The following is an 18,770-nucleotide window of genomic DNA, read 5'->3' on the forward strand; positions in this document are numbered from 1 at the left end:
AATCTGGTGAATCAGGATGGTTGGAGTGCACAAGGTAAGCAAAACCACTGAAAACTGTGGTGCAACTATGTTTCAATGTCCTAATTGTTGGGACAAGAAACAGTTTAGAAAAAAAATGTGTTTCTTCTCATAGTAAAAAGGTATAATTGGAAAAATCCAAAATGGTACAAGGAAGTTCAATAGGGTACAGCCTAATGTATCTTCTATTACTAATTGTTAATGATGATAGTAACACATAGGAATGTATCAGGCTAGCGGTCAAAATGTTCACTCTGGTATCAAACAAGGAAAACATAAAGGTGCATTATGTAACTTTTTTTTTTTTTGTAACTGGTTTAGAGTTTGCCTCTTGTGTGTGTCCTTGAAAATGTTATTTTTTGATTGAAATATTCTTCAGAGTGGCAATAAACTCATCTATCTCCATGGGGTAAGTAAGTAGTAAATGACAGCAAAGTAAGTAAATGACACCACTAGGCCAACTTACAGGTCAGACTTGTGGAAAGGTGAACCCACTCACAGCCACAGAATTTATATTTCCAGCTTTCCAAGATATTTTTGAGCACTAGTAATTGGATAAAGGCAAGGTAGATAAATGTAATATCCTAATTGTTTTGAACATTCCAGGCAAAGTAATAACGTCTCCATGGAAACGAGAAAAAAATTTTACATAGTGCAACTTTAAAGGGCCCATATTATGCAGTTTTCCAGTCTATGTTATAATGTTGCTTCCTCATCAAAAACATACCTCAAGTTTGTTTAACACACACATCCTGCATGTTTAGGATTAGAATTCTCTCTCAAAAAGAACACTGCTCCACTTTGTGATGTCATGTAGTACAGGAACTGCTCCACTGTGTTTTTAAAATCCACACAGTCTCACTGGAATAATTTGGATAATGTCAGCCCTGGAATTGTCAATCTTTACTGAACTAAATGTAAATGTTAGATGTTACCTTGAAAACTACTGCTTCATGACATCACAAGGTGGGACAGAGCAATTTGGGCACTGGAGATTTAGACAGAGTAATAACAAAGGTTACTTAAACGTGTGAATGAAAAAAAAACACAACTCCATGTATGTTTTTGTGAGGTAAAAACATTCTAACATGGCTTAAAGCTCAAGAGTCAATTTTGCATAATACAGGACCTTTAAATTGATCCTATATTATAAAACCGGAGTCACTAATAAAGAAGTATTTCGTACCATTAGGATGTAAGCTGTCAGGATGTCTCCTAAATGTCACCTAGTCACATCTCTACAATAATCAAGCGTAATGGGCGACCTTTGATATTGATCGGTGGTGAGGCTGGTATCCACAGTCTCATTACAGAGGTTAGTAAAGTAGACACAGCAGCACAGTCCTCATCAGCTGAAGGGCAAAACTACCTCGAAAACACCACTTTAATTAATGACCTGTTTGAAGAAGTCTGTTTGGATTGAGGCTCACCATCGCCTTTTCAAAGAACATCAGTGGCACTCTTGACTTCGCATCCATCAAAAAGACCTTTTTAAAGATAAAATAAAAAATACGGTACAGCACCTTTAACTTGCATTTTCACAGTTTTGAATTGGATTGACCCCATGTTTTATAGTACAGATTGTAAAATGCTTAGGAGAGCTTTTTTTTATTTCACTTCTAAGATAAAAGTCATAATTTATTTTATTTAATTTTCCCTGGGTGTGGTGAAGTGATTATGTGTAGCAAAGCAGCACAACGGTACACAACATTACGCCACTAAAAAAATAAATGGCAATTTGTCACATTAATATAGTGCTTTTCAACCTTCAAGACACTCAGATTGCTTTACATCTAACCACTCACACATTTACACACACATTGTTACAACAGTGTATGCACTGGGGGTGAGACAGATTATGTGTCTTGCCCAAGGGCACAACTGCAGTATTCATCTGTGGGAGTTGGAATCCTACAACCAACCTGTGGGTCAGTGGACCTGACTGTGCTAAGATGTTTATGGGTTTCGAACCGCCTACCTTTGGATCAGAGGACAAGGACTCAACATCAACTCACTAGAGCTACTGCCGCTGTACAGCAACTTTTAAATGATAATTATGTCATTGCTTCGGGTTTATAATATGTGACAATTGGTAGTGGTAGTAGTTGTAGTTGTTCAATTTCTTCATACTATAGAAGAAAACAGGCTTGCTATCCTGACTCCAGGGATGTTTGTTTTGTAGCTCGAATGGTAAAAAATGTACAACTTTGTCTTTGATGCGCAGTGTGAGTATCCTACAGAGATCAAACCTTTGATTGTGCCGGGACTAGATTTTGGAAAACGTCAAAAAATGCTATGGGCAAGCAAGTTTCTATCCAGAAACTTTCTAAAGTAGTGCAACGAAATATAGAACGTTAAATGAGAAAACAATTAATAATAACAATGGGTGACAGTCACTTAATGGTTACCTCATCCTCCAACACAACCTATGGTGGTTCAAACATGGTGCATACTGATGTTGTACCCTTGGGCAAGATGCACACATTGACTATGTATTCTTAGTGTTAATGATTGGTAGTGGTTGGAGGGCCAGTTTAATCTCACTAAATACTTACCCTTTAATGTATTGTAATTCACAAACAACTGCTCCTATCCAATCAATCCAAGCTTATTTGTGTAGCACATTTTATAAACAAGATAGTTTCCAAAGTACTGCTCATAACAGCAAACATTTACAAGAATTACTGTCCAGCTCATGACTTGCAAACTCCATAATAAATACAACATTTCAGTCAAATATTGTAAAATAGGTTTAATATTGTATTTTTGCAGCTGCTATAATGAAAACATCATAATTTGCCGAGGCCAAAAATCTAACCAACCGCAGCAGCTCGAGGACCGATTGAAATGCCTCGTCTGAACAGGACCTTGGAGACATGTCCAAATCAATAGGGACGCCGGGAAACAAGCTGAAGGGGAGAGACTGTGAATGTATGATGACTTAAAGGCCTTGAATGATTAAAAAAGGCCTGGAAGTAGCTGCACTGTGTGTGTGTGTGTGTGTGTGGTGTGGATGCGTGGGTGTGTGTGTGTCTGACTGATGGGTAATTTAATCCAAAATGACAAAGCAGGAGGGAGCGATGAAATGAGAGATGAGGGAGGAAAAAGGAAAGGTCCGCGATGGAGATGGAGATGGAGATGGAGATGGAGAGAGAGAGAGAGAGAGAGAGAGAGAGAGAGAGAGAGAGAGAGAGAGAGAGAGAGAGAGAGAGAGAGAGAGAGAGAGAGAGAGAGAGAGAGAGAGAGAGAGAGAGAGAGAGAGAGAGAGAGAGAGAGAGAGAGAGAGAGAGAGAGAAGGAGAAATAGAGAGAGGGAGAAATAGAAGAAAGAGAGAGGGAGAGAGAGACTAGTAGGGAGGTAAATAGGCCAGGCCAGTGTGAAGGAGGACAGGGAGAGAGGGAGAGCAAGGTGTTTGCCTCAGCTCCATTTTGGGACTTTATGAGAACAGTGATTAATGAGGGGAACTTTTTAGTATCTTAATGGTATCTTAATGAATGTGACTTCCCACTGGCTAAACGGATCCATCTTTCGCTACACTACTAGGAGACTCTCCCAGCCGAGGTGTGGGTTTATTAGCTGAAGAATAATGGCACGCATAATACAGTGCCAAATAACTAATAATAATTAAAATATAAAGTATAGATCCCTTTTAATTAGGATTATGAGAGATTACAGTTAATAAAAGATATGACTTCATCAACTATAAATCAATACTGTATGCAGTATTGCATAGTTTGTCAGGCTGTCATGGTTGTGTCAGGATTTCCAGCCTTCTTGGTTTGCAGTAATTTGCTTTTTACTATGACTTAAATTTTTTTTTATGCCACACACCCTTACTAGCAAAACCTTTTCCAAATTTGGGAACAAGAGACGAGAGAAAATGCAGATGAATTCTAATCTAAATTAATTAAATAAAATACAGATTTGATATTCTCACTTTTTGAATAGAATAACGTCACCATTGTTCTTCATGTCAGAGTGTAAGATGCTGAAGTGGTCCAAAGTGCAAACCATGCACACCTGAGTAACACTGGCCAAGTACACATGCACACCAACAATCTGACCATTATCTGATTTCTGGAGTTATCAGATTATTGAAATGTCAGGTTACAGTTACATTTGACGTGATTAATCTGATCAATCTGATTTAAACAAGTACACATTTTGAAAAGGAAAATTATGCAAAAAAAAAAAAAAAAGAAAAAAAGAAAAGGGTAAACTAATGTGATAAAGATAAAAAGGAAAGAGAAAATGTTTAAAATGCATTGTACTGACACAGAACAACAGTTACTCTAAAACATTGATTAACTGGCACATGTGCTTTTGATTATCAGATTTATCTTGTGCATGTAAACATACAGCCAAATCAGATCTAATTATTGAGTTATCCGATTAGTCTGGTTATCTGATTTTTACTGGCCATGCAAATGTACCCAGTGAGAAAACACATGCAGAGACACACGCTGCCTAATGAGACTCTTCATTTCATGCTGCACAGAACTGCAAATGGCATCTGGAAGGAGGTCGATAGTGCATCTTCTCAGAGGACAAACAGCCTTCCTATTGCACCTCCAGAAAATACTGCAATGCAGCTTCCAGCTCGGCCCCGCGCACGCCGTCCGACTTCACAAGCAGTGACAGCTAACAACGCGCTAATAAAGCAGGCCGTAATAATGCGATTAGTTTGGCATTTCAACAGTCATTTCCAATCACAAGTCGCCGCGTGTACAGTAGGCGATGGGAGTGGGAGGAATGCAAAGAAACCACTTCACTTTTAATTATGCAATGTAATAATCAGGGTTTTAATATGCAAATTGAGCCTGGAGCACAAACAGCCCTGCCCTCATGAAAAGTTACACTGTCAATTTGTTCTGTCATCGGGGGTTGAGAAATTGAGAAAAATGACTAGTTATTAGGAAGGCTTTTTGCGGTAAACAAAGTCAAGCCTGCACTGACTAATTGGTAGCTGGTGTAATGCCTTACCGTGCGCCCCCGTTCTTTAGATAAGCCCCATCTAGTAAATAAACAAATGGTCCGGGTTTACTGACGGCACTAGTTTTTCTGTGGCCCTAAGAGCTGCTGTGAATGAGTTGACTATAAAAACCAACAGAATTAATGAAGTTGAACTGCTCCTCAGGGCTGCGCAGTAAAAACAAGCGAAACAGCCACACAGCCTTGTTTCATAATAGCGCGTACATAAAGAGACAAATGAATTCTAATGCTCAACCTTAAAACCCGGCTTGTCAAATATTGTAAAAATGATATTAGTTTGACTCCTACGAGGAAATTTAAACTTTTTATGAGCCAAAATAAATAGAGGTTGAGCTGTAAAGGTGCGCAGGGATTTGGTTCGGGCTGTTCTGGGATGACTGAAGGGGATTTGGGTGATGTTTTAATGGCTTTTCAAAGCACTCCAGTCTGACACTTGGATTTTGAGCGAGTAGTGTCACATCATTACCTCTGCCAAGGAGGTAATATGATCGGGCGCATTTGTCGGCTTGTCTCTCTGCCCTTGTGTCTGACAGCCCAAATATGCTTAACTGCATCTGTGCTTCTCTTAAAACCAGCTGCAAGGATAGAGTGCAAGCCAAAGACGAGCTGTGAACATAAAGGGAGGATGGGAATTTACAACTACTAAACCTGTCAAAATAATTACTATATCGAGTCAACATTCAATAAATGAAAGATGGGAGAATTATTTTCGGGGGGTCAAAATTTATCATGGTGACTTTTTATTTTTACTAGACAAGAATTTTCTGTTATTTTTCTGTGCTACGATTGGAAATCGAGCTGTAGAGGGTTGAATAAATCATGTCTATTTCATTATACACTACCGGTCAAAAGTTTTAGAACACCACACTTTTTCCAGTTTTTTACTGTTTACTGTTGACGAAAACATACTCTAAACTTTTGATTCATGAAAGTAGCCACCTTTGGCAGATATAACAGCTGAACACACTTGTGGCTCGTTCTTTTTACAATAGAAATCAAATATTCTTCACAAGTCTGTTGCAGAAGTTCCCATAAATGTGTAGCACTTGTAGGTTGCTTCACTCTTCTGTCCAGTTCATCCCAAACCAGCTTGATGGGGTTTAATTCTACAGCATGCGTTGGCCACTCCATGTTTTCAAGCTCACCATCTTGTTCTTTTTTCCTGAGGTAGTTTTGGCAGAGCTTGGACTTGTGTTTTGTTATCTCTTACTTTTTTTTAAACTCTGGCTGTTCAGTACTTACCTTTGTACCATTTCAAGCTTCTCATTGGACTTGCTTGACTTGAATTGCAATAAGTAAGTGGAAAAATTAGGGTGTTCTACAGCCTAATTATTATTATTATTATTATTATTATTATTATTATTATTATTATTATTATTATTATTATTAATTATGCAACATTGACTCTTGTGAGCTTTAAGATATGTTATAATGTTGTTACCTCATGAAAAACATAACCAGAGTTATGTTTTTTTCATTCACACATGTTTGAGCAAGCCTTATTATTAGTCTGTCTACATATCCAAAGCTCAAAATGCTCTGTTCCACCTTGTGATGTTATGAAGCAGTAGCAGCGGAGGCAGTAGAGATTGGAAATTCCAAGAATGAAATTATGCAAATGATTTTAGTGGTGTATGGAGTTTAAAAACACAGTGGAGCACTTCTTGTGTTTAAAGTAACTTCCTATGTAGCCAACTAGACTACTGTTTTACTGAGCATAATTTACTGTGTTTACTATTTTCAGTACAATCAAATCCCAAAATCTGAATAATCTAAATTAAATATTAAATAGGATGAACTGAAAGAGATAAAAAATATAATACCCCAAAATGACTGCTATTTTTATATGCAATAAGATACCCTGCATTGCACCTGTACCATTTAAAAACCACTATAGTTGAATCATGTGGGCTCTTAACAAGTTATTACACAAGGAAGAATGATTACATAGTACTTCTCCAATCTGCATAGCAGCAAATTGTCTTTCCAAGTTACGATTAAAGCTGCATTGCTCAACTTTTCTGGTGGAGAACCACCTGCATGTCTCCATGGAGATGTTATTACTTTCCGTGGTATGATATAGAACACATCTATCAGCATTTGTTCATTACATATGTGTCTATTGCTCAAAACTACAGTAATTCTTTCTGTGAATATGGCTGCCACTCCACAACTCTGACCTGGAATGTAGCCTAGATTGGTCTCCCTTGTGATAGATAGGTTTAATCTCGATTGTGGAACACTCTGGACAAAGCTGTAGTTGTAAGTTTGTATGTCAATTTACTATTCTGTAATATATGGTACCAAATCAAAACAAACTCAGCCTTCTGCCACTCCCTCCTAGAGCCAAATCCTACACTGCATAAACTAATCTAGTCAAGTTATGATTACTGAATTAAGAAAGTTTGATCATGATTTGATTAAATTTCACTTGACAGTAGGGCCCGACCGATATATTGGTTGGCCGATATTTTTGCCAAGTTTTTGAAGCTTTTGGTTGTTTTTCATTGGTTAGCGATTAGTTGCTGTAGCAACCACACATAAACAGCTTGTTTTCTCTGATATTGGCCTATCGTAAGTGACGCGCACACGCATTTACCGCTGAAGGCTAATAGCAGTAGTTTACTTACTTTCTGGCTAGAATGTTATGCAAAAATGTCATCAGGCCTATTGTCTTTAAATAAGACTCTAAAGAGGCAGAATAACAATAAATGCAGCTTAAATAAACCCAATATAAAATCCAGTAGAGCTGGACCTAAGTTCACTTGAAGATTTCTAGAGAATTTTTACATCACTAAATATATCGGCTTTTATATTGGCTATCGGCAACTTCAACTCCCACTTTATCAGTATCATATCGTCCGAAAAAAAAATCCGTCGAGAAAACAAGAACTCTTTGCACATAAAATAAGAAACAAAATCTAATTCAGAAAAAAAAAATACTTGGTAGATCATTGCCAAGTTGAAACTACTCAAATTAAGTAAAATGTTCTTAATTTAAGTCATTTTAACTTGGTTAGATATTGTTTTTGTATTCTTCCGGTCAACAGCCTATATTACTCCTCTATTACCATTTTATTACTCTGTCTTATAGTTACATTGTCTCCTATTGGTTTATTGTAATTTCTCAGTGGATTTATTCTCTATTTAGTGACAGAACATCTACATGAAAGCAAGCAGGAGACAGATCCACAACCAAAAAGTTACACAGTGCAACTTTAAACTTCAAAACCTCACGTTGAACTCTGAAATGATGTTTACCAATCGAGCTGAAAATATCAAACCAATAAGTCAGGCCAGGCGCTAATCCCTGTGCGCGCCATCGATTCCACTGGCCGACATTCTGGGGGTGTTGTTTACCTCATCAGTGTTGTAAATGATCTGCAGACCCGAGCATATCATCTCCACCAGGTAGAGAAGGAACAGGGACACTGCATCAATCTGGACCACAGACAGAAGATCAGGAAAAGAATGGTTACACACATGTTTACAAGTAAGATTATTATATTTATTATTTTTTTAATAATAATTACACTTTTAATAACCTCACTAAAACATGAAAAAAATACCTAAATCATAATCATAATGAATCAGTTGTTTATTAAGAGTGATTCAAGCATAAAGTGATGCTGATGACCCTTTGAAATGGGAACAATACATACAATATGATGTAATAAAATTCATGTGATGGAAAAAAGATTGAGACTGAAAGTTGAATATGAGAATGAAATGTGTGTGCCATCTCTAATTAGAGCATGATTAAAAGTTCAAGGCTGATTAAGCATAAAAAAAAAACATACATAAAAGAAAAAAAAATAATTCAAGCTAAGCAACTACTTCATGAACCTTTACTAAATAAACTATTTTTCATTACAAATTAAAGGCCCTCTAAATCCGTGTATCATTCATTCATTTGTTTTTCTAAATAAAACCAAAAATAAGAAAACGAAAAAACAACTATTTTCTTCATTATTTGTCTCCAAAACCAAAATAAAAAAACGGACGACGATTAATTTTTTCAGTTTTCGATTTTGTGTTCAAATGAATAATGGAAAAAACAGGTAACGGCTGTTCACCATTTCTGTGACTTAAACTGTGATACCTGACTTTATGCACCACAGACTGAACCACAACTCAGCCCTGGTCTCAGCTCCCGTCCCAGTCCTGGTCTGGTCCTGGTCTGGTCCTGGTTTGGTCCTGGTTTTAGTCCCGATCAACCGACACTCAGTCCTGTTTTAGTCCTGATTTAGTCCTGGTTCAGTCCGTATTCGGCGCAAAAGTCCAGCATCTCAGTTTAAGTCACAGGAACCATTATTAATTTAAACACAAAATCAAAAACAGAAAAAACAAATCGCTATCCGTTTTTTTCATTTTGGTCTTGGAGACAGACAATGAAGAAAATAGTTGTTTTTTTCGTTTTCTTATTTTTGGTTTTATTTTGAAAAATGAATGAACAAATGATACACGGATTCCTATATTACACAAAATTGACTCTTGTGACATTTAAACCATATTATAATGTTATTATTTTTGAGGACGAAACAACATTATATCATAGATCAGAAAATAGCATAATAGGGGACCTTTAAAGTAAACTAAGGCGTGTACATTACTCTTACTGCAGTAGGTATCAGTAACTTTGTGGCCAACTCCTTTCTGCTATTTAAAATATATTAGATGTCACATGTGTCACAAATTATACACCTTCTCAGAGGTTCTTCATTGCACTTCTGGCTCTGACAAGTTAATTTTCCAGCATATCCACATGTCAAAATGAGGAGGAAAAAAATAAGGCAATTTAAAGGATGGCACTTAAAAATCAAAGCTGTCAAGTCCAAGTTGAAAAACTAATTTCTTTATCTTGTTGTTCATTAGTCTACCACTCTAGCCACAACTTCAACTGCTCATTCCAAACAATTTCTACTGTGTCTGAATTTTATATCTACTTTTAAAGATGCGCTTTTTAACTTTTCTGAGGAACAGTAAGTCGCCTGTTTGTTCCCATGGAAACAGCATTACTTAGACTAGAATATTCCACAGTATATTAACCTTGAGCAAACTGGTTGAGAAGGTGCCATAATCAAGCCAAGTTACAAGTCCAGTGTATGGAAAGGCAAGCTCAACAACAGTAAGAATGCATGTTTTTCAAGGTTTTTTTGAGCAGTATAAACCTTAACCAAAAAAGAATTAAATGCAAAAGCTATTATGTAGATGCTATACTGTGGAACATTCCAGGCAAAGCAATTAAATCTGCAGACGCTCCATCAGAAAAGTTAGCCAGTGAGCCTTGAGTATGACCGACCTGTAGGTGGTGGTATTTGTCATATGTGTAGACCTCATCTCCGGTGTCCACATTGAAGACTGAGTGCAGACATTTGGAGGGGCTGGGGTCCTGTTTAAACTGCTCCACCTGCAAATATACACAGGCACAGAGGAAGGAGGGAAAGGTCAAAGGGAGAAGCAGGTCAGAGGAAAGCACACTAGTCATGCAAATGAGGAACTGCGCAGAGTTGTCGATGATGACCTGCTGGCATTTGAATTTAAATGGTATTTATGCACAATGGAATTTATGAAACAGCATTTACTGCAAAAATGAGAAGTCTACTGCAGTCGCCCAGCCCAATTTCGCACCTTTTTAATTTAATTAACTCTTACCTCTATAAAATGGTTCATATTATACTGTTTTGATCTATGTTGTAATGTTGTTTTTTCATAAAAAAAAACTAAACAAATAAACCTAGAGTTGTTTTGTTTCATTCACACATGTTCATTCACACATAAACCTTGCATATTTTGGCTATGTTCTTTTCGCAAAAAGAAAACCACCTTATGATGTCATGTTGTAATACAGGAAGTGCTCCATTGTGTTTTTAAACTCCATACACCTTCACTGGAATCCTTTGGATAATTTCAGCCCTGGAATTGCCAATCTCAGGTAGCTGTTAACATGAAAATTGCCACTTCATGACATCACAAGGTAGAACAGAGCACAAATGAAACAAAACACAACAAAGAATATGTATTTAAGGAGGTAACAACATGGCTTAATTGCTCCATATAGGAACTTTAAACATAAAAAACAGAAAAGTATGTTTTCTGTCTGCTGTAGCCAAAATTTGACTATTTCACAGAGTTTATTCTAAACAAATTGTTGATTTGACCATAATCAAATCATCAAAGTTAGTCATTTTACTTATGAAGTCAGACTTTACTCCACTCTGCTCCATTTTAACGTTTAAATACATTACATCATTTTCACAGACTTTAAGCAAGTATTTAAGAGTCAAACAGTTTTTATTCCAAAAGTAAATTTAATTGGTCAAATCTCAAACATGAGCTTTGTCCCAAGTATGGTTACTATAGCAACTTCAGCACTTGCGTCAACGTATCTGGGCATGCGGTACCCAATCGGGTAAGGTTTCAAATCAAGCAAGATGACATCTATTTATAACACTGATATGAATTTGTAGCAACTGCATTATGAAAATAGTATTTTAGAGTGTTTTTTTTTCATTATGTTTTTGTTGTTAGTGTAAATACATAACTGCTTATCATTATCCAAATAGATTATGGGTAAACATTATTTTATGTTAGCTACCACCCAGATATTAAACCACCAAATTGACCACTCTAGTCTAAAATAAGGTTCTAAATTCCAATTAGGTGTACACAAAAACAGGCTACTTTGCAAGATAGTGTGATGTGTAAATACATTAGCTTATTGTGCATTAACTATATAAAATAATACAGGTTTGAAATGATGACCAATGTGAGACGCATCAGAAAGTGTTTTAGTGAAGAAAACACGAAATACGTTTATTCTGACTGGGTATCATTTTTCACTTTAATCTGGTCTGATTTTTACTTTTTCATTTTTACTTCACTGACTTATAAAAGCGTTTCACCTCTAAGAAATTCACACCACCTTCTATGATTCCTAGCCACACTTTTACTGCACTCACAATGCCATTTTCTTTTCGAATCGAGGCTTTGTTTTTCTTTGTGACAAGTATTATATTGCCCAGTAAAAAACATTCAGCCTCCAAGTGCGTAAGGGTCAAAGAAAATGTATGACTCAGGTTTACTGTTATAGCCATCACGTTCACTGGCCAGCAGAGGTTTTCGTGTATGTGTGGATGCTGTGTTATTCTCATTGGGTGCACACTGAATTTTAACACGCTTGGTTATAAATAATTGCCTTTTTGTCACATTTTTAACTTGTTTGCTTTTCGGGAATTCACTGACAATATAAAAGCCCGTCTAAGAGGAGTAGGGCTGAACAATTTCGGAAAATAATCAAATTGCAAATTTCTGACAAGCATTAGATTTGAGATATACATTTTATTCGTATTCTGTTCAAAGTTCACATTTTAAACAGATGACCTGACCAGAGTTCTAAACTACAGGGTTAGCAGTTTTCATGCAGAATTCATCTTGCAGTCCTATATAAGAGTGTATATTCCTTATATTAAACTTGTACCAATTAGAATATGGAAAAAAAATAGTATAACTTTGTTCCTGTAGCTTTCCTCTGGCACATAACCTCTGTGTGCCATGCTCCCCTCCAATTTCTCTTTCTCTTCCAGTCAGGTCATAGCCAAGACCTTTTGTCCCATTTTTGCAAGCACTGCTCTACTTTCTACTGCCCCATTGCGACTCATGTTATTGTATGAGGGGGTGCCACCATTTTCTCTACTCTAGCCAGTTTGTGTATCTCCAAACTGTGTTCATTTTTCTGTGAACTACCTCCAGCAGACAAGAAAAATAAGCAAAAAAAGAGCACATAAGGCAGTCAGATTTATTGAAGTTACAATTTGAAAGAACCCAGTTAGCAAATCACAAAGGCAATTTATTTAAGTATCAAAACCCTGTAGTTTAGATCTAAAATGTGATTCTTAAATTAGTTTGTCAGTTCATATTTCAGTCTATTGTCAGTTCTTGCGGTCAACTAAATGTGAATGTTGAATAGAATGCTGTTATTAAAAATGCACTATGTAACTTTCTAGAAGGGGTCTGCCACCATGAGATGTTGTTGCTTTGCCTGGAATGCTCCTCACTATGGCATTAACTGTAACCTTGCATTTATTTAATGTGTATTTATTTGCTAAGAAAGATGCCTTGAACCACATGTATTCTGCTACTTCACAGACCTGACTTGTAACTTGGCATAATGGCTTCACCTGTTTACTTCCATGGCGGTAGATATGTTTAATGTTATACTGTGAAACATTCCGTGCGGCGAAATAACGTCTCCTTGGAAACAAGCAAGGGTAATAAGTAGGGGTGCGCAAACATTTTAAAATATCAGTATATCATATCATTTAATGTGATGCTACAGTATGGATATTATGGGCTGCTGTATCGATATATTGCCAAGAGTATTTTTTGGTGTATTTTACAAAATTATTTTGATGCATCGCTACAGTTTTGTAGAGGAAGGAAACTCATTTATGCAACACTTTTGACATTTTCACTGTTTTGAGGAGTAAAATCGTCTTTTTCCATATGAACTTTGCAAAAGATGAGGTTTAACAAAGACTTTCAGTATCACAGCCATGATTTAGCCTTCATTTTTTATTGAACTGTATCAAATCATTTAGAAATATTTTAAATCAAATTGAAAGTGCACTGTATCAAGGTATGTATCATATCAACTTTTTAGTGATTCCCAGCCCTTGTAATAAGCAAAAAAGTTATATAGGGCACCATTAAAACATACATTGCAAACAACACAACAACAACAAAATCCAGCTCTAGAAGCACATTTGTTAAGTCCTGTAATGCACTACTGTTTGAAGGGTATAGTGTATTCGAGCTATTGGCAGTTCAACATGGTCAATGCTTCTAATCATTATAGATACTCTCATTGTTGTGGTCAATACAAGGCTGTAAGGGTCAGAGAAATCCTCTACAACAATAATGGCTGGATGAAAATATGCTCACATGGAGAAATGCTCTTTAAACAGCTGGACACAAAATGCTGGATACAAACAATTTTAGTCAATTTTTAGTCGATAATTTTATAATGAACATAATTAATTGCAGTTTTTAGTAATGAGCCAGTGCTACCTCAGTACACTCTTGATCTGGCAGTGCGGTGGGGACAATAAGTACATAGTCTGGTAACCATAAAATTGAAAGAGTGAGCAGGCTAAAATTGTATTACATTCATTGTTATTGTTTCTTTCTCATTTACATTATTTATAGTGAAGAATTGTGAGTGGAGCAAAGCATGAACAATAGCTATATGTTTTCCGTTGTAGTTTATAAAAGTTATAATAGTGTACAACAGACTGCGCACAATAGAGTTTGACACCCTCACAGTTAGCCTCACTACTTCCTGTCCAATTTTATCTCTATGTGGTTTTTGCTGAGTCGTGCTAAAATGAATAAATATTTAAAGATAAGGCAGTGAACAGGGAGCTGCGGGTGGATGTCACTGACAACATGTGAAAAAGTACACAAATAAAATGAAAACTTTAGCAGAAGACACTTCTCTGTTCTGTAGAAAGAGAGATGTTAGTGTCTCAGTGCTAACACTACACTAATTTAGAGGCATTAAAAAAACCAAAAAAAAAAAAACACACAAAATAAGTATTCTACAAATAAAAATAATCAGGTCATCTTTTAATAGGTTATTTATTTTATGTTTCACAATTTTAATAAAAGTGAGAGGTCTATTGGTGGATTTCAGATGACATCACAATTTTCTGTAGGTCAATATTATTTAAGACAGACGGGGGTAACTAAAATTAATATAGTTAAAATGCTGATTTTTGCTGTACTACAATGAGTTATTTGATCTAGTCACTAATAGAAATGGTCAGGTTCATCACTTGTGCATTTAGATATTTCAGGGCAATGTACAATTTAATCAATAGGAAAATCTGACTCTTGCCCCCATCTTCACATTTTGGAATCTGAAAATAGAAAACTGCCATAGAAAAGTGTTATTAACGTATGCATTTTTTTGCATTATAAATTGTCAAAGATCTTACATAATAAAAGATAGGGTGACCAGACGACCCTATTTACGTGGGACAGTCCCAGTTTTGAGCCCTGTGTCCCCTGTCCCAGCAGATTTATCCAAAACCAGTGATTTGTTCTAGTTGTATACAAGAAATGTCCCAGATGTCCCTATTTTTGACCAATTTAAACAGTAAAGAGAGGCATAATTTGTCATTTGTTTAGGTAAACTACAGAAAAGCTGCTTAAAAATGACCAAAACATAAAGAAAATGTGACTGTACTGACTCACATTAGTGCTGAGTGCATAACAGTTTTCTTTAGTTACGCACTTGTTTCACAATTTTATTATTACCAAGGAACCCAAACCAGAGATGTCCCAGTTTTTTATTTTAAAATCTGGTCACCCTATAAAAGAGACTGGAATTACCAACTGTACTTACTGAAGCCAAGACTATTGACAAGACATTGACAAATGAATAGTTGTTTCAGCCCATTTATTCTTTTAATCAGAAAATGTTTTGGGGGTCACAACTTTTAATCCCATTTGAATCATTGTAATGCAAAATGACCCTGCTGTGTCTCTTGTTCACTGAGGCTTGCCCCGCAGTTGGCCCATGTCATGTCTCCATTAAAAATGCCTTGTTCCCTGTAAGTGTAGAGGACGGGACCCAGAGAACAAGCGCCCGATGTAATTAACTGTGTAAACGTACTTTGCAATTAAGACATAGGAACGCTTTCCCCGAAATTAGGTCGTCAAGGTCGAGCCAAGATGAAACATAATGGTGCTGGAAGGCTCAATCTGTCCAGCACACACAGGCGCACAGCAGGCCACTTCATTACAAGATGGCGCTGGTGTGGGAGAAAATAACAGCGAGAAGGTTGACTACTGGGTGTTTTAATCTTCGTACGCTGTAGTCAAATGTCAAAGTGCAAAAGGTACTTCATTTCTATCAAAAACTAGGAACTGTACATGATGGGATGAGATTTGGTGCCACAAGATCTTGCAAGACATTACTGTCAAAGGATCGTGCACACTAGGACTGTCAAAAGTGTCAATATGATACTAACCAATAATAAAACTAGTATGAAAACTATCTACTCATTTGAGCAGGTATCGATACTAAAAACTAAATAGCTTTAAATGATCTTGCACTGTATCTGAACAAGTATAACACCATAGACTAAAGCTCATGGACCACTGTGGCACATATGTGGACGACTGAAGGATTACACAGACATAAGCCCACATCATAATATAAAAGAAAATACTATTATTTTATGTTGAAATCAATCACATTCTATTGTTTAAAGAAAGAGTGCTTTTATGATCATCGAGGTATCGGAATAGATATAGAGTACAGAGTGGATTGGACAAAAAAAAAGGATTAAGTGGTGGCAAGTTACACCACTTGAGAAGTTGTAGTTAAAAAGCTGTAGTGCCACAATGACAAAAATATGAAATAAAGTAGATAAACATTAGTGAGGCCAAAACTGTGAACTGAACATTTTATTTATTCTAAATCTTGTCAGAATCCTGTTTTGTTTCATTTTTGTGTTTCATGACTCATCTCATCTTGTGGAAATTGTATCTTGTCCCACTGCTAGTATATCAACAATGACAGTAAGAAGAAGGGCTATACTCTAATTGTTGATATTGCAATATATTGTGAACCACTTCTTGGAAATATGTGTAATACAGAGATAAATATCAAGATACTTTTAACAACATAAATTCACATTCACTATACTCTGCTCACTCTCTGAATTAAGGGTGAATAGGTGACGTATTCATAGGACGGTTTTATTCTGATACTTGTGAACATGAGAGTTCTATGCCTTTTATTATTCAACATAATCAAAACATTAAAATTTTAGCATCAGTTTTAAGGGACATCCATGTACCAGGATGTATTATAAAAGTGCGAGTATCGGGACATAGTATATAGTGACAAGTATTGGCAATATCCAGCCCTATAGTAAAAAAGTTGGTTAAAGAAAATACACTGAAAAGGTATTTGTACAAAAGATCAGCTGTAACAAATCTGCCCATGCAATATAAATGATCTTGTTAGCTACAGTATAAAAATGTAGGCGCACAGTATTTGCATGGCTGCACTTCATGACCCTGCTAGCTGTTATCTCCATAAGCTCCAGTGTACATCAGCGTTCACACTGATACTCATCGCTGCACCTGGAACAGTGCCGTTACTGTGGAAACTATTGATTGCACATTTCTGCTGCATCTACTGATCCTCATACACTACCTGCAGGTGATGCTGAGCTTACAGCAAAATATAGCTAATACTGCTGGGTTTCAGATGACATTACAACATTCTATAGGCCAATGTTATTTATCACAAATCACATTAATGTGATTTGTACAGTGAGTTCTTCGGTCTAGTCAATAATAGAAATGATCAGGCTCAATATTTTAGTTTTTGGATCACTAGAAAAAATTGCCTCTTACCCTCCATCTGGGAGTATGACAACATTACAGTTTTAGAAGCTGAAAACCACCTCTTTTGTTCTCTCCATTTGAACCAACTGGCCAATGTTGGTAAGATAACATAGGAGAAGCAGTTATAGATACACTATGGCTACGGTCAGACTGCAGGGCTTAATGCTCAATATGGATTTTTTTTTTTTGTAAAATAAGATTTTTTTGCGAGGTTGTTCACATTTTCAGTTAAACGTGACTTGTATGTGATCTCCAGAGTGAACTTTAAACTCCCCAAAAGTGTCCCGCATGCGCATTGAAGGACATGATAGCGTCACACGCAACGAGCGCTCTCAGTGTTTACGGAAGTAGCCTAAACATGGACGCTAGCACTGAGCACCTTGCGATTTTAAAGTTGCTGTTGTACCGGAGCCACAACATGTATATGTATTTGTTTTAAGGAGGAGATTTAGAAGGACAAGGTTTTTGGCCATGGTGTTTTGTGGGGCAGTGGCAGCAACGTCCATAGAAAGGACCGTGTGGGTACGGAATCACAGCCAACAGTGGTGGGATTGATATGTCCTTCGCTACTTTCAGTTCATACACAATTTTCACAAGATGAGAAGAATGTTTGTGTACACTTGTGAGCGCCTACTTGCACCACTCTTGCGAAAGGAAACACGTCTTCAGCGGCCTATTTCAGTGAGCAAGCACATCGGCGTTGGGCTGTATTGGCTCACAACAGGTGCTTGTTACTGCACAATATCTGGCCAGGTTGGATGAATGCGACCTGGCTGCTCAGACTGAAGTCACATTCAAAAGATCGAATATGTATCGGTTTTGGGACCACATATCCAAGTGGCCTGGGTCGCATTTGAAAAATCAGATCTGTGCCATTCAGACTTCATTAAAAGATCAGATACACATCGCATATGGGCGAAAAAATCTGATTTGGGTCACTTCAGGTTGCAGTCTGAATGTAGCCTGTGTAACTTTTGTGGAGGAGGTTCCGCTGTCTTTTGGTTTCAACAGAGATGTTTTTTCATCACCTATAGAATGTTTCACAATATGTAATTATGCTTACCTACATGGGGAAAAGCATTTGGCCCTTTTCACCATGTAATATTTGTGGAGAGGCGACTCTGCTCAAAATTAGGATGTCAAGATTTTCCAGGTATTTTTGAGCAATTAAAAATACCTGCAATTAAATAAATGCTAGAAACCAGGTGACATGCCCTAACATTGCTTAAAACTCACAGTTTGCTGTGATATAGGACCTTTAAGGACCCAAGATCTTGAATTAGGCCAACAGCACTTATAGTAACAACTAACCCTGAACTGAACCAGCCCTCTAA

The 18,770-nt window shown here is 36.8% G+C and overlaps 1 protein-coding gene across 3 annotated transcripts in view; it reads right to left on the reverse strand.

Moving 5' to 3' along the window:
* The window catches only part of phkb (phosphorylase kinase, beta), a 152,321-nt gene that overhangs the window by 117,482 nt on the left and 16,069 nt on the right, over positions 1-18,770 (reverse strand). For all 3 annotated transcript variants that reach the window (XM_020941414.2, XM_055154295.1, XM_020941413.2), the window contains 2 exons: positions 10,313-10,420; positions 8,371-8,451 (listed from right to left, as the gene is read on the reverse strand). In XM_020941414.2, coding sequence (XP_020797073.1) covers positions 8,371-8,451; positions 10,313-10,420 — 189 coding nt within the window. The remainder of the gene's footprint in view (positions 1-8,370; positions 8,452-10,312; positions 10,421-18,770) is intronic.

Source organism: Boleophthalmus pectinirostris, unplaced genomic scaffold (genome assembly GCF_026225935.1).
Source record: "Boleophthalmus pectinirostris isolate CB_2022bp ecotype Guang Dong unplaced genomic scaffold, ASM2622593v1 HiC_scaffold_19, whole genome shotgun sequence".
Taxonomy (NCBI): Eukaryota; Metazoa; Chordata; class Actinopteri; order Gobiiformes; family Gobiidae; genus Boleophthalmus; species Boleophthalmus pectinirostris.